At 43.7% G+C, this 12,541-nt stretch overlaps 1 protein-coding gene across 4 annotated transcripts in view; it reads right to left on the reverse strand.

Annotated features, from left to right (window-relative positions):
- Positions 1 to 12,541, reverse strand: part of LOC141758423 (myosin phosphatase Rho interacting protein) — a 50,615-nt gene that overhangs the window by 27,739 nt on the left and 10,335 nt on the right. For all 4 annotated transcript variants that reach the window (XM_074619828.1, XM_074619829.1, XM_074619830.1 and 1 more), the window contains exons 4-8: positions 6,603 to 6,754; positions 6,437 to 6,521; positions 6,157 to 6,328; positions 4,253 to 4,691; positions 128 to 254 (exon numbers count right to left, since the gene is read on the reverse strand). In XM_074619828.1, the coding sequence (XP_074475929.1) occupies positions 128 to 254; positions 4,253 to 4,691; positions 6,157 to 6,328; positions 6,437 to 6,521; positions 6,603 to 6,754 (975 nt within the window). The remainder of the gene's footprint in view (positions 1 to 127; positions 255 to 4,252; positions 4,692 to 6,156; positions 6,329 to 6,436; positions 6,522 to 6,602; positions 6,755 to 12,541) is intronic.

Consider the following 12,541-nt stretch of genomic DNA (forward strand, 5'->3'; position numbering starts at 1 on the left):
TCTCAAATGTAATCTTGTAAAATGTTGTTTTTTGGAGAGAAACTGGCAGATCATCAGAATGCAAATGGTAATAAAAGAGTGTATGTTGAAGTAGATGAGATTTATTGTTTTACTGAGCGGTGTTTACCTCTCTGTGGAAGCGTCGGTGCTCACTTCGGCCCTGTCTGGCTCCACTCCTGCCCGACTCTTCCACCTCCATTTTCTCTGGATTCTCCAGCTCCAAGGCCTCCAACTTCTCAATAACACCAGAGCGACTGCAAATCAACCCACAGACACACACACACAGCTGAGTTAAATGAATAACAACCCATGTAGTATTTCCTATATATTATCTATTTATTATTCTTCATTTTTTTCCAAGCACTGAAGGTACTGAAAGGCACTAAGATATGCCGTCAGACAAAATATCTTCAGCCCCTTTTTTAACCAAACAGTCCCAGGAACAAACCAGAAACTAAAAGTCCCCTTTCCTGTTTATGCTTCCACTGCATCTGAAGAACTGCTAAGATTAGGCAAATCAGACTGATGATGGATGGAAGCATTTGAGATGAAATGTTCCCACTTGAGGGAGCAACAACACAGTCATCGTGTTGCTCTTTGTATTTTCTGTGACTGATGTTTGAGTGGATTTATTTAGATCCAAAAAAACAGCCTACGCTCACTGGTGTCCATCTGTGACCTGATACGGTACAATGCCGACTCTACACGTTCCCACACAGGCCTTTTGTTAAATGACAGAGGAATCTGCATTACAGAGAGGAAGAGGGTGAGAGGCAGTGGGAAATATTATATTACACTTTAGCCTAAATGTTGCCCTTATTTGGGGACTCTTGTGCCAAAGCCGCAGTCCTTAAAAGGGAATGAAGGAGAGGAGAGGAGGACATGGACAGTGTGAAGACAAACCCCCGCTGTATGATTTTTGTCTAAAGCACTGGTTCCCAACCTGGGGGTCCTGACCCCAACAAGGGGGTCACCAAAGCCTAACAGGGGGTCGCGAGGCCTTCTTTATTTTAAGGGTTTTAAAGCTTCAGTAGGCAGAATAGTTTTGGCATCATTGGGCAAAAATCCCATAATAACCTTTCAGCATATTGTAATTCAAGTGTTCTGAGAGAAAACTAGACTTCTGCTCCTCCTCATGGCTCTGTTTTCAGACTTTAGAACATCTAGCCCGTGACGGCAGACTTTCACCAATCACAGGTCATTTCAGAGAGAGAGCGCTCCTATTGGCTGTGCTCCGGCTGGTGGGCGGTGCTTGGTATTTCCTAAACAGATCTCAACATGGCTGCCGGGTCACAAACTTTCTCATTTTACAGCTAAACAGTACACTACAAGATGATTCTGAAAACATCTGAGGAGAGAAATAGACATTACAGTAACAGAATATTGATTCATATTTGATCAGCGCTGTCTAGTTTGACCGTTTGATTTGAGTTCACGAGTGATTGACAGCTGTCTCTCATAGACGGCAGCTGGACGACAGACTCCAGATCAGCTCTTACTGCTTGTTTTCCTCCGGTCTGTGAAATCTTGCAGATGCCATTAGGACACCGGAGGACACGGAGGAACATGTTTTTTTTCACATTACCTGTCTCATGCATTACTGTCAGGATATAGTGACCGTTTTATAAAAATATTTTTTTTGTATTTCATATTTGCTGCATTTCTACCCACTGCTGCTTTAGGTGTGAGTTTTTTTTTTAAATATATACTATATATATATATATAATATTGGCCTATCAGCATGTCATTCATTTCTGTGAATAAAACTAAATGAAATGGAATTTTTTAAAGTTTGGATTGTTATTAAAGATATAAACTCTATAAAATCTCACAGGATCAGGACACAGTGAAGACCTGAACACAAGCTATAATCACAGAGCCTTCCCTCTCTGCTCAACAGCCTCATCCTGCATTCAAAAAATACACAATCAAAAACAAGAGCTAATAAGTATCAGGGAGAAAAAAACAGTGAAATTGACGTAAAAGAAGCCTATAGTAAGTTTGTATGTATGATTGGTAAAATTGAATATAATTAGGGCTGTCAAAGTTAACGCAATAACGTGATAATAACTAAAAAAAAATTTTAACGCCACTAATTTCTTTAACGCATCGATATTTTGGAAGTTATAGCGGGTTCAACTTTAAAGCTAGAGTGAAGATCCTGGCTTCATATGAAACCTAATGCGGCTAAATAACGCTCCAAACCTGCACTACATTTTTGGCGAAGAAAAACTGTCATGGCCATTTTCAAAGGGGTCCCTTGACCTCTGACCTCCAGATATGTGAATGTAAATGGGTTCTATGGGTACCCACGAGTCTCCCCTTTGCAGACATGCCCACTTTATGATAATCACATGCAGTTTGGGGCAAGTCATAGTCAAGTCAGCACACTGACACACTGACAGCTGTTGTTGCCTGTTGGGCTGCAGTTTGACATGTTATGATTTGAGCATATTTAATATGCTAAATGCAGTACCTGTGAGGGATTCTGGACAATATCTGTCATTTTTTTGTGTTGTTAATTGATTTACAATAATAAATATATAAATACATTTGTATAAAGCAGCATATTTGTCCACTCCCATGTTGATAAGAGTTTTAAAAACTTGACAAATCTCCCTTTAAGGTACATTTTGAACAGATAAAACATGTGCAATTCATTTGCGATTAATCGACTGACAGCCCTAGCTTTTATAAATAAGTATTTATAAAAACTAGGGCTGTCAGTCGATTAATCGATAAAATTAAATAATATTTTGGTGAAATAATCATGTGACCTGTTTTGACCAAACCTTGGTTTGTCTGAAATGTTGCCGTCTCTGGCGGGTGTCAGACCTGTGACCTCTTCGCGAACACCACCAGTGGCTGAGAGGCAGATTACTGAATGGAAAGTTCAGAGGCTGTGTGTTTATACAGTCTAAGCTTACAATTAGAACAGTTAGTGCTGATAAAAAAAGACAAAAAAACTGACAGGGAGGGAGGATTATTAAGTAACAGCTTTTCTCAGAAACACACAGAAGAGGGGGATTCAAAAGGCATCACAAATCTCAGTATGTCCTGCCTTTTCTCCTCCCTCACACTAAAACCACCGCAGTTGTGAGAGTGGCTGTAGTATGTGTGTGTGTGTGTGCGTCTGTGCCTTTAACAGGATAAACAAGAGGCTCAAGTATTAGACTAGACGATGTGTCTGAAGTATGGAGCTGAGATTCTAAGAAAGGAATCCACTAACCTGGTTCATCAGGTTAATTTAGAGGCTGATTAAATACTTCACCTATCAACAAGGACAACAAGGTGTTATCAGGCTAAGTAGAACAGTACCTCTACAGTTGGACCTGTGTGTTAATGTGTCGTTCTGGTTCCACTCAAAGCCCACGATCAGGCATGGGTGGGTCTATGACACACAGCAGAGCTTCATCTCAAGTGTTTTCACTTATTCACTGTAGTTTTGGTGAACCAGACATCAACTGGACGGACACAACAGACAGAAGCAACTTGTACGAGAGCCCGACCGATGCAGGCTTTTTGGGATTCTTGGCATCTGCAAGATTTCACAGACCGGAGGAAAACAACCAATCAGAGCTGATCTGGAGTCTGCCGTCCAGCTGCGGTCTATGAGAGCCGAACTCCGATGAAACGGTCAAACTAGGCAGAGCTGATCAAATATGAATCAATATTCTGTTACTGTAATGTCTATTTCTCTCCTCACATGTTCTCAGAATCATCTTGTAGTGCACTGTTTAGCTGTAAAATTAGAAAGTTTGTGACCCGGCAGCCATGTTGGGAACAGTTGAGGAAATACCAAGCACCGCCCACCAGCCGGAGAACAGCCAATAGGAACGCTCTCTCTCTCTGAAATGACCTGTGATTGGTCAAAGTCTCCCATCACAGGCTAAATGTTCTAAATTCTGAAAACAGAGCCATGAGGAGGAGCAGAAGTCTAGTTTTCTCTCAGAACACTTGAATTACAATATGCTGAAAGGTTATTATGGACGTTTTGCCCAATGATGCCAAAAAATACTGCCTACTGAAGCTTTAACTTTTACTTTTGACATTTGATAAGCTTAGTTCAATAATGACCCGCAGAACATTTGGTAGCAATCGGACCTATGCTTGAGGAGGAGATGTCTTTGTTTCTTTTAAGTCAGAAAGTTGGGAACCACTGAGATAAAGAAAGACGAGTTAAGATAAGGCTGTAAAAGGGACATTTAAGGGCTCTGTTATGGATGAACACTGTTCAGAAGCTGACACTCACCTCCTCTCGGGGCTGAGGACAGCGTCCCTCTCCTGCCTGTCGGGGCTCCTAAACCGGCTCCTCTTCTCAGCCTTCCTGGCCTCTGCCTCCAGCTTTCGGGACCGCGGCGTGTCGTGGTGGCTGTAGGGGTGGCCGCCCCTCTGGTTGGCCGGGTGGCTATCGGTGCTGGTCACGGTGCTGCCGCTGGCGTCCGAGTCCAGAGAGCTGACCGAACCGCTGATGTGGGAGCCGTTAGAGAGCAGGGAGCTGCCGGAGGGGAAGGGGTCGCTGGGGGCCGGGGAGAGGCATCGCGGGACGCCTCCCAGGCTGGAGCATGAGCCTGTCGGGGAGAGCAGGTCGCCGGGGGGCTGGGGAGCAGAGCCGTGCAGCGCCAGGCTGCCTCGGTCCACCTCGTCGCCATTCACTGAGCCGGCGTCAGAGCCCTGTGGTGCACAGTCACCTAGACAAGAGAAACAGAAGATGTCACAGAACCTCTTAACCCTCTGAGACCCTCTGAGACTCTGAGACGACTGTCATGCCACCATGTCGGGAACGAGGCTAAATAACACTCCAAAGGTGGGCTAAATTTTGGCGAGGAAAGGGGTTTCAAAGGGGTCCCTTGACCTCTGACCTCCACATATGTGAATGTAAATGGGTTCTATGGGTACCCACTTTATGATAATCACATGACGTTTTTTTCTTGCAGTATAAATGTGTTATTCTCTCCTATTCTAAAATTGTGTATTTGAATATTTCTGCATACTGGGGTCCCTAAACAGTCCTGAGTTCCATAAATTGGGTATCACTGTAAAGCTGAGACTCTTGTGGATCCAATGAGCCCAACTGTATTCATGATGATGTTAGTCCCCATAGGAGACATTTCATTGTAGTGAAACCATTATTTTGAAACTTGACCTCACTGTATAAAATGACCTGTGGTGACCTCTAGGATAATCACAGCCTCATGAAACTTTACAGCCACAAACTAGAGACCTAGAGCATTCAGAGGATGGATGGATCAAACTAGAAACCTAGAGCATTCAGAGGATGGATGGATCAAACTAGAGACCTAGAGCATTCAGAGGATGGATGGATCAAACTAGAGACCTAGAGCATTCAGAGGATGGATGGATCAAACTAGAGACCTAGAGCATTCAGAGGATGGATGGATCAAACTAGAGACCTAGAGCATTCAGAGGATGGATGACTTCCCTAGCTAGATTGACAATAAGGGGGTTTCTGAGCAGTTTCCAGTGCTCGCCAACCAATCGCCGAGAAATCTCCAAATGTCAAAAGTTTTTGATCCCAAATCACAGCATTGCTTTTCCTATGGTGTTCCTCAAGGTCTTGGTGTCTTAATGTGGTATTCTGGAGGGATTATTGATCATTTTTATCAATTCTCCAGTGGTAAAAAATGGTTCAACTTAGCACCAAATCTGTGTAACAATTTATGAGACATAATAGAGCATGGGATGATCATCATATACTTCTATCATAATGTTCAAAGCCCTTATACACTTTTACAATTCATTTCAAATAATGAATTGATTAGTTCATGTTTATTTCTGATTTATGTCTAGAACAACCTGACACACAGTGTCATCTCAGATTAACCTTCAGGTTCAGATGATGTACACCACTTCTATGTGACATCTACTGTTGACCTGCTATCTCCCCCTAAACACCCCCTGTACCTCCCTAAAAAAGACAAACGGGTCTATTGTGGGTCTCAGAGGGTTAACACTTTCAGAACTAAAAATCTTGAACTTTACTTTATGTTTACATTCTCTTCACTGTAATAACTTTTTTTTACCCCTAACACCTCAAGAACATTCACAACATTTGTTCCACTTTTTTATTAATTTCATGTGTATGAAGTATAAAGTGCTTTATAAACACTATACAAAGATGTTATTCCTCCTTACCTGCGGGGGGCAGCGGTGATCCTGGAGGCAGGTCAGCGGGGGCCCAGACAGCAGCCCCCTCAGCCTCTCTCTGGTTCAGCTCCTCCTGCCAGATAATGGAGCTGGAGTCTGGAACCTTCTCCGCCTCTGGGATACCAGTGCCGGTCACTGCTACCTTGGCTGGACCTGGCTCCTGAACGTGATGAACACATGAAACAGTTAAAAACAATGAGACAACTAAAGTGGAATAAGACATCAAGCTGTGGCGAGTACCCTTTGTGTACTGTGTAAGCAGCATTACCTGGGAGGTCGTAGGCTCCACCTTGCGCTTCTTCTTCTGGTTCTGTTTGTTGGTTCGGGGATATATCACCAGCTGTTCACTCCACCTGGACACAGAGGAGAGTGACATTTGTGTGTGCACATCCTATCCTACCCAACACATCAGCAGACACGTCAAGACGACTAACCCGTTGATGATCTCTTTATTTTCTCCTCTGATGAAGTACTCCTGGTCTGGAGTGATGATGCACAGGGAGTTCTTCTGACCCGTCTTGGGCTCGGCGTCTATGACATCCGTACAGAGGTTCATGTTCACTGTGCCTTGAGGCAGCGTGCTTGGCTAGAGGAGACACAACATGACACATTAGCCAGTGTATTAGCTTATGCTATTTAACCTTTGCATTAAATGAAAACTGGACTGCTGGAGCAGACGACTGAATATAGCAAAGTGCTTGAGTGACTAGTGGTTTGTTTCCATCTATGTCCATCCCCTGGTTTGTTTCCATAAGGCTGACTGCCCGACTAAACACTGATATCACTGGTGTCACATTTCAAATAGTTCAAAACTCAAACAGAGAAGATCTGAAGGAAAATATGCCTCAGTGCTGCAGTGTTTCACAGCCGTGGCTCAGCAGGTTCATACTAAGGGCCCTATTTAAACCATCTATAGCGCATGGTCTAAAGTTAGGGCGAGTCCAACTCCACTTTTAGAATAATAATTTGTGCGCAAGTAAAGCGGAAGGATCAAAGGGGTTGTGTTTAGTCTCTTAATTATTAAAAGGTGTGTTTTGGGTGTAACATGAATTAAACCAATCAGAGTGTCATCTCCCATTCCCTTTAAAAGCCAGGTGCGCCTGCACATCGGCACATTGCTGTTTAAATGGCGGATTCAGCAAATTGGAGAAGCAAGCAGTTTTCTGCTGAGGAAACAGATCTGCTCGTGCGCCAAGTGAAAGCATGTGGTCCTTGGCCGGTGGACCTTCTGCCTCTGACGTTTCCCATCCACAACTCCATTTGACTGCATATGAGCAAATGCACCAGTAGCTAGTGGTGCGCGGTATACCGATACTTGAAAGGTATCGCAATACATCTGCCTCAAACCGCCACCGTTTAGCGGGAGAAGGCCCGCAAACTTTGAAGTAACCTACAACTACGCGCAGCGCGGACAGAGGCATGTGTGCACCGTCCACACAAGGCGTAAAAACAGCACTAGTGGACTCATCATGACACATTTGTTTTTTCACAGAAAAAACGTTTGGGGGAAGGCTCCGAGTGTGTGACAGAGGAAATGTGCTGCTTATAATCTAAGCCGCGGGGCGTCTCTGTCACTGGCGGTGATCTCTCTGGTCACGCTAGTGACTGGAGGAGCGCTGACTGCGCTCTGCCGATTGAGATAGGGTTGTAAGATAGGGCCTTATGTCTCTTTCAGTCCCTCATTCCTCATCTGCCTCTTGTTTTAAGAGGCAGGTTTCTGGGCACATCGGGCCTGTACTGTATGGACATTCCGTTGTTATCACCAGATCGCCATGGTAACTAGGCAAATCCTTTCAGTTGAAGGACACACCGGGTGAAAAGGGGAGATGACAGCAATGGGATGGCGGACTAAAGCTGCTTTGTCCGTGTGATCAGTGAAGACCGTAGAGCTGTGTCTGCTCTGTAAACCAGCTACTGCACCACGACACGGAAACATTTCAATACCTTGGTAGTAAAAAATCTATTCAACAATACACTGATGTAAGTTTCCTGTATGTTCTGTCTGACAGGATAATAAATGTATGGTCATTTGAAGCCGATAATGTATTGTCTCGTTAACATCAGAGCGAAGAAATCCCCTAAACTTCCTCTCCAGCCTTCTCTCGTCTGCTCTGAATCCTGCAGGCTCTGTTATCAGGCTTTTGCTGCTACAGATGTAAAACAGGTGCTGGGTCCTTTTCCAGCTCCTTTTAAGGCCACTGAGCAGAACACAGATCCAGCTTTATTAAGATCTGCCTGTAAACCCCCGAGGGCTGCCAAATATGGCAATAACATTGCGTCGCACTTTAGAACTCCGATGCCGTGGAAGAATTTCTTCCACTATAAAGAAACAACATCATGTTTGAGAATAAGTAGCAGTGTGGTCCAACATGGTAACATCAGTACTGGAGTGACATTTTCTTAGATGAGAATGGTGTAACATGCAGAACTTTAAGGGTGGAGAAAAGATGAGACTATAAAGAGAATATTATGCGCCTTTCGAAATTGTAACCATTTAACCAATAGCATTTATCGGTCAAAATTCTTATTGTCGGTTAATGGTTAAATGGTTTATTATTAACATCCCTAATCGTTTAACTGAGAAAATGATCTGCAGATAACGACAATAATCATTAGTTGCAGCCCTAACTGAAACAGCTAGCAGCTAACCTAGCTCTTCAATCCATCGGTGACACTTATATCGTCGTATGAACCCGAAGTGCCTACCTCAACCAAACCGTTCTCAGGCCACCTGTGACTAGTGGTTACCGGTAATCCTGAACTTTATCCAGCCATATCGCTGAAGATCTTGCCGTTCTGTGGGTTTAATGGTTTGTCATTGGTTGTCATTCTACCATGAAGGCAAGAGGGTGAAGTTTGACCCTGAAGTGACCATGCTCCTTTTGTTTGTTTTTAGGTAATAAAAAAAACATGTCTGTGATTGTCTGACATCTGATCTAATCAGCTTGAACACACCTTGGAAATCTTCAAGACTCATGAAATCAGATTTCTGCAAAATTTTGGGATGTTTAGCACTAGGGATGTCAATAATTAACCGTTTAACCGTTAACCGACATTAAGCATTTTAACCGATTAACGCTATCGGTTAAAACGGTTAAAAGAAATGTTAATAATTAACTCAAAAGCTGAGCGGCTCAGAGGAGCAGCTCGTCTCTTTAAGGAGAAAGCTGGTCCACCTTAACAGCCCACCTTAAGCGGCGGAGCCGGAGTTGCAGGATACAGGAAGTCGGCTCAGGTCTCTCCATGGATGTATTAAAAGAACAGCTCCGGCTCTCTTGAGCGGAGTGGAGGAGTTGTAGTTTCGTAGCATTTATTCACCGACAAATAAACTGTACACACACTGCTACACCTACGTTCACAGCTAGAACGCCACCAACAACCTCACACTCACCACCAACACACACACACAGTCTGTTGGAAACTCACTAAAGTTACTCAGACTACGTGTGGCGGCGGCGAGCACGAAAACTCCGGTAATGCTAGAGCTGCTAACGTAGCACAAATACACACACTGTTTGTTGACACTCGCTAAAGTTACGCCGGGTAGACACACAGCTGACAACCTGCTAAACTAAACTAAATGTGTGGTGGAGACTTTTTCCGCGACACCGCTGCATGTGAAGCACAAATCTTGTCGGTTAACGGTTAATAATAATAATAATGAGCCGCTCAGCTTTTGAGTTAATTATTAACATTTCTTTTAACCGTTTTAACCGATAGCGTTAGTCGGTTAACGAGGGTCGGTTAAGAACATTTTTCAAAGTTAGCATCCTTATTTAGCGCCCATATAGCCCCCCCGAGGGCCGAATTTGAAGCGCCCCGATATCTATATCTTTCCATTACAAATATAAACCTACCTCTCTGCTAAATGTGTTGCTTTTATCGCAAAATGCACAATTGTTATGAATATTTCATCTTAGCTGCCCCACTCCCAACCAGGAGCCTAGCTGTTATAAAGGCTTTATTGACCGGAGACCTCAACAACATAATATCTTTATTGTCTGCAGCTAGAGCAGCTATTCTCAACTACACTGGTGAGCCTCAGAGCACCACCTAGTGGGCCGCGGAGGTACTGACAAATGGTTAGATTAACCTCTTCAAAATCCGACGGCCGCTATTCTGTTTTTCAGAATTTGTAGTGGGCGGGTTTTAAAGCTAGAGGACGGATGCTGGAATGATATAAAACTAAAAAATCCTAAGGAATCTATTGGTCCCAACCATGCCATGCTAGCTTTTCGGGAAGGACGCTAAATAACGTTCCAAATTTACGCTAAATTTTGGCGAGGAAAAACTGTCATGGCCATTTTCAAAGGGGTCCTTTGACCTCTGACCTCAAGATATGTGAATGTAAATGGGTTCTATGGGTACCCACGAGTCTCCCCTTTACAGACATATATGTCTCAGATGCAGTGACACATCATTTTTTAAACGAAAAGTAATGTTGGAGACGACCCTGCACCAGTTAAAGCTCCAAAGCGTGTGGTGAGGAAATATGAACCTAAATAGTTTGGATTCATAATGGCAGGGAGTGATGGCTGAGGGTAAGCTGAATATTTGTGTGGGTCATTACACCTGACAGTGGCATAACACATATGTATAGCCCAGTTTGTCATTTATTTGGGAAGGTGGGCCTCAATTACAAAAGGTTGAGAACCCCTGAGCTAGAGGACCTAACAGTCTAGTTTGATCCAACAACTACTTAATACTGGAAACTTCCCGCTGTCCATGCACACAGTCAGTGTATGAGACCGAGCAAAGATGTAGTGACGCTCACAGTGGCTGAAGGTGAGTTTTCTGTGCTATGTGTTGCTGTTAGGTGGAGCCTGGATCTCCAACTGATCCTGGGTCCTCAGAGTATAAAAGCAACTTGTTGCTTAGAAACTGCCCAGTGCTACTGGCACCAAAACAAAGGAGGCGTATCTGCCAAGGCTACCATTCTAACGGAAATGAATTGTCATGGGTTTTATTTTCACACAACTGGGCCAATTCCATATCCTCCAATTGTTTCTTGCCTTCCATGGGGCATGACTATTTTTAGCTTTTCAATGGGATATTATTAAAATCAATAACTTTCTCATAAAGTCCTCTTGAGATTTCAGCCACTCTGGCTGGCATGACACACTAAGCCATAAAACACACTGAGCTAAACAGAAACAATACAACCCACAGGAGACTGACAAGTCAAATCTGTCTATAAGGTAATTACCACATGCTAAAATCTTTTTTTTTTTATTGCAGCCCATGTCCAAAAGTAAACTTTCCAAAAAATAACTGTAAAAACGGCATGAAAAAAACAACAGAGCTAGCTTTAGAATTAAGTGGAGTAAAGCCACTCCATAAATAATAAATCCTCCAGGAGATTTTTACAGGCCGACCCAAAGGCAAGTCCCCCACAGCAGGCTCTGGAGTTTTATATGGTACATGTGCCTCGACACAGCACCCTCCATCAAAACTCTTTAACAGGCAGGAACTGCCAGTCTAGCTTCTCCTAACATTGTCATGATGGAAATACGTTCAGAAAATCCACAACAGTGGATACAAAACAGAGAATACAGTGGGTTATTCTGACTGAAACGTGAGTGACAGAACTGCTTTTCATTTTCTAAAACCTGATGTAGGACAGAAGCAGCTCTGGAGCAAAGGGGTCCCCTCCTGACCCCCTCCTCCAGCATGTTCTCATGGTCATTGACCTTTTAATCTTAAAGCTTTCAGGGTGGTCTTACTGTATGTCCATCCTTCTGGACAAATCTGTTTCTCCATGACAATCCATCTCACTATCTATCTATTAACAGTCTGCATCTCAATTTGAGTAGCCTTATAAGCAACAGTGATGTACTTGCTAAACCGTTCCTCTAACTGTTCAACTATCTGATGCATTACCAGCATCAGCAGGGCTGGGTGCTTGCTGTGGCAGGCCGTGTGTGGAATGTCTGGGTCTGGGGCATATCTGACGTTTCCTCTGTGGTTTTTTAGGGGCTACGGCTCCCTTTCACTTGCTCTCTGTGGTCCCGGGGCTGCGAGCTCACTGCAGTTCACCAAATAAGGGCATTGGAGGAGGAATGCTGCTTTAGATGGGAGAGCATCTTTCCCTCTGCTCCGTGGTGAAAATAGTTTTAAGAGGCCACGGCGTCAGATAGCACTCTGCTGTCTACTGGGCGAAAAAATAGCAGACGATGTCATCCGCCGCTGGACGTTGTTCTTCAAGAGGATTCAGATGTCTGAAGCATCAATATTGGAAAAACTGGTTCATAAAACCGGCGTAACAACTCATCTACTACATCAATGTATCGATTTATATTCCTACGATCCAACTACATCGATAGGTACTCGGCAAGTTGTCCTTCACGTATATCGATCTAAAATAATAATCTAT

The sequence above is a fragment of the Sebastes fasciatus genome, chromosome 20 (assembly GCF_043250625.1).
Source record: "Sebastes fasciatus isolate fSebFas1 chromosome 20, fSebFas1.pri, whole genome shotgun sequence".
NCBI lineage: Eukaryota > Metazoa > Chordata > Actinopteri > Perciformes > Sebastidae > Sebastes > Sebastes fasciatus.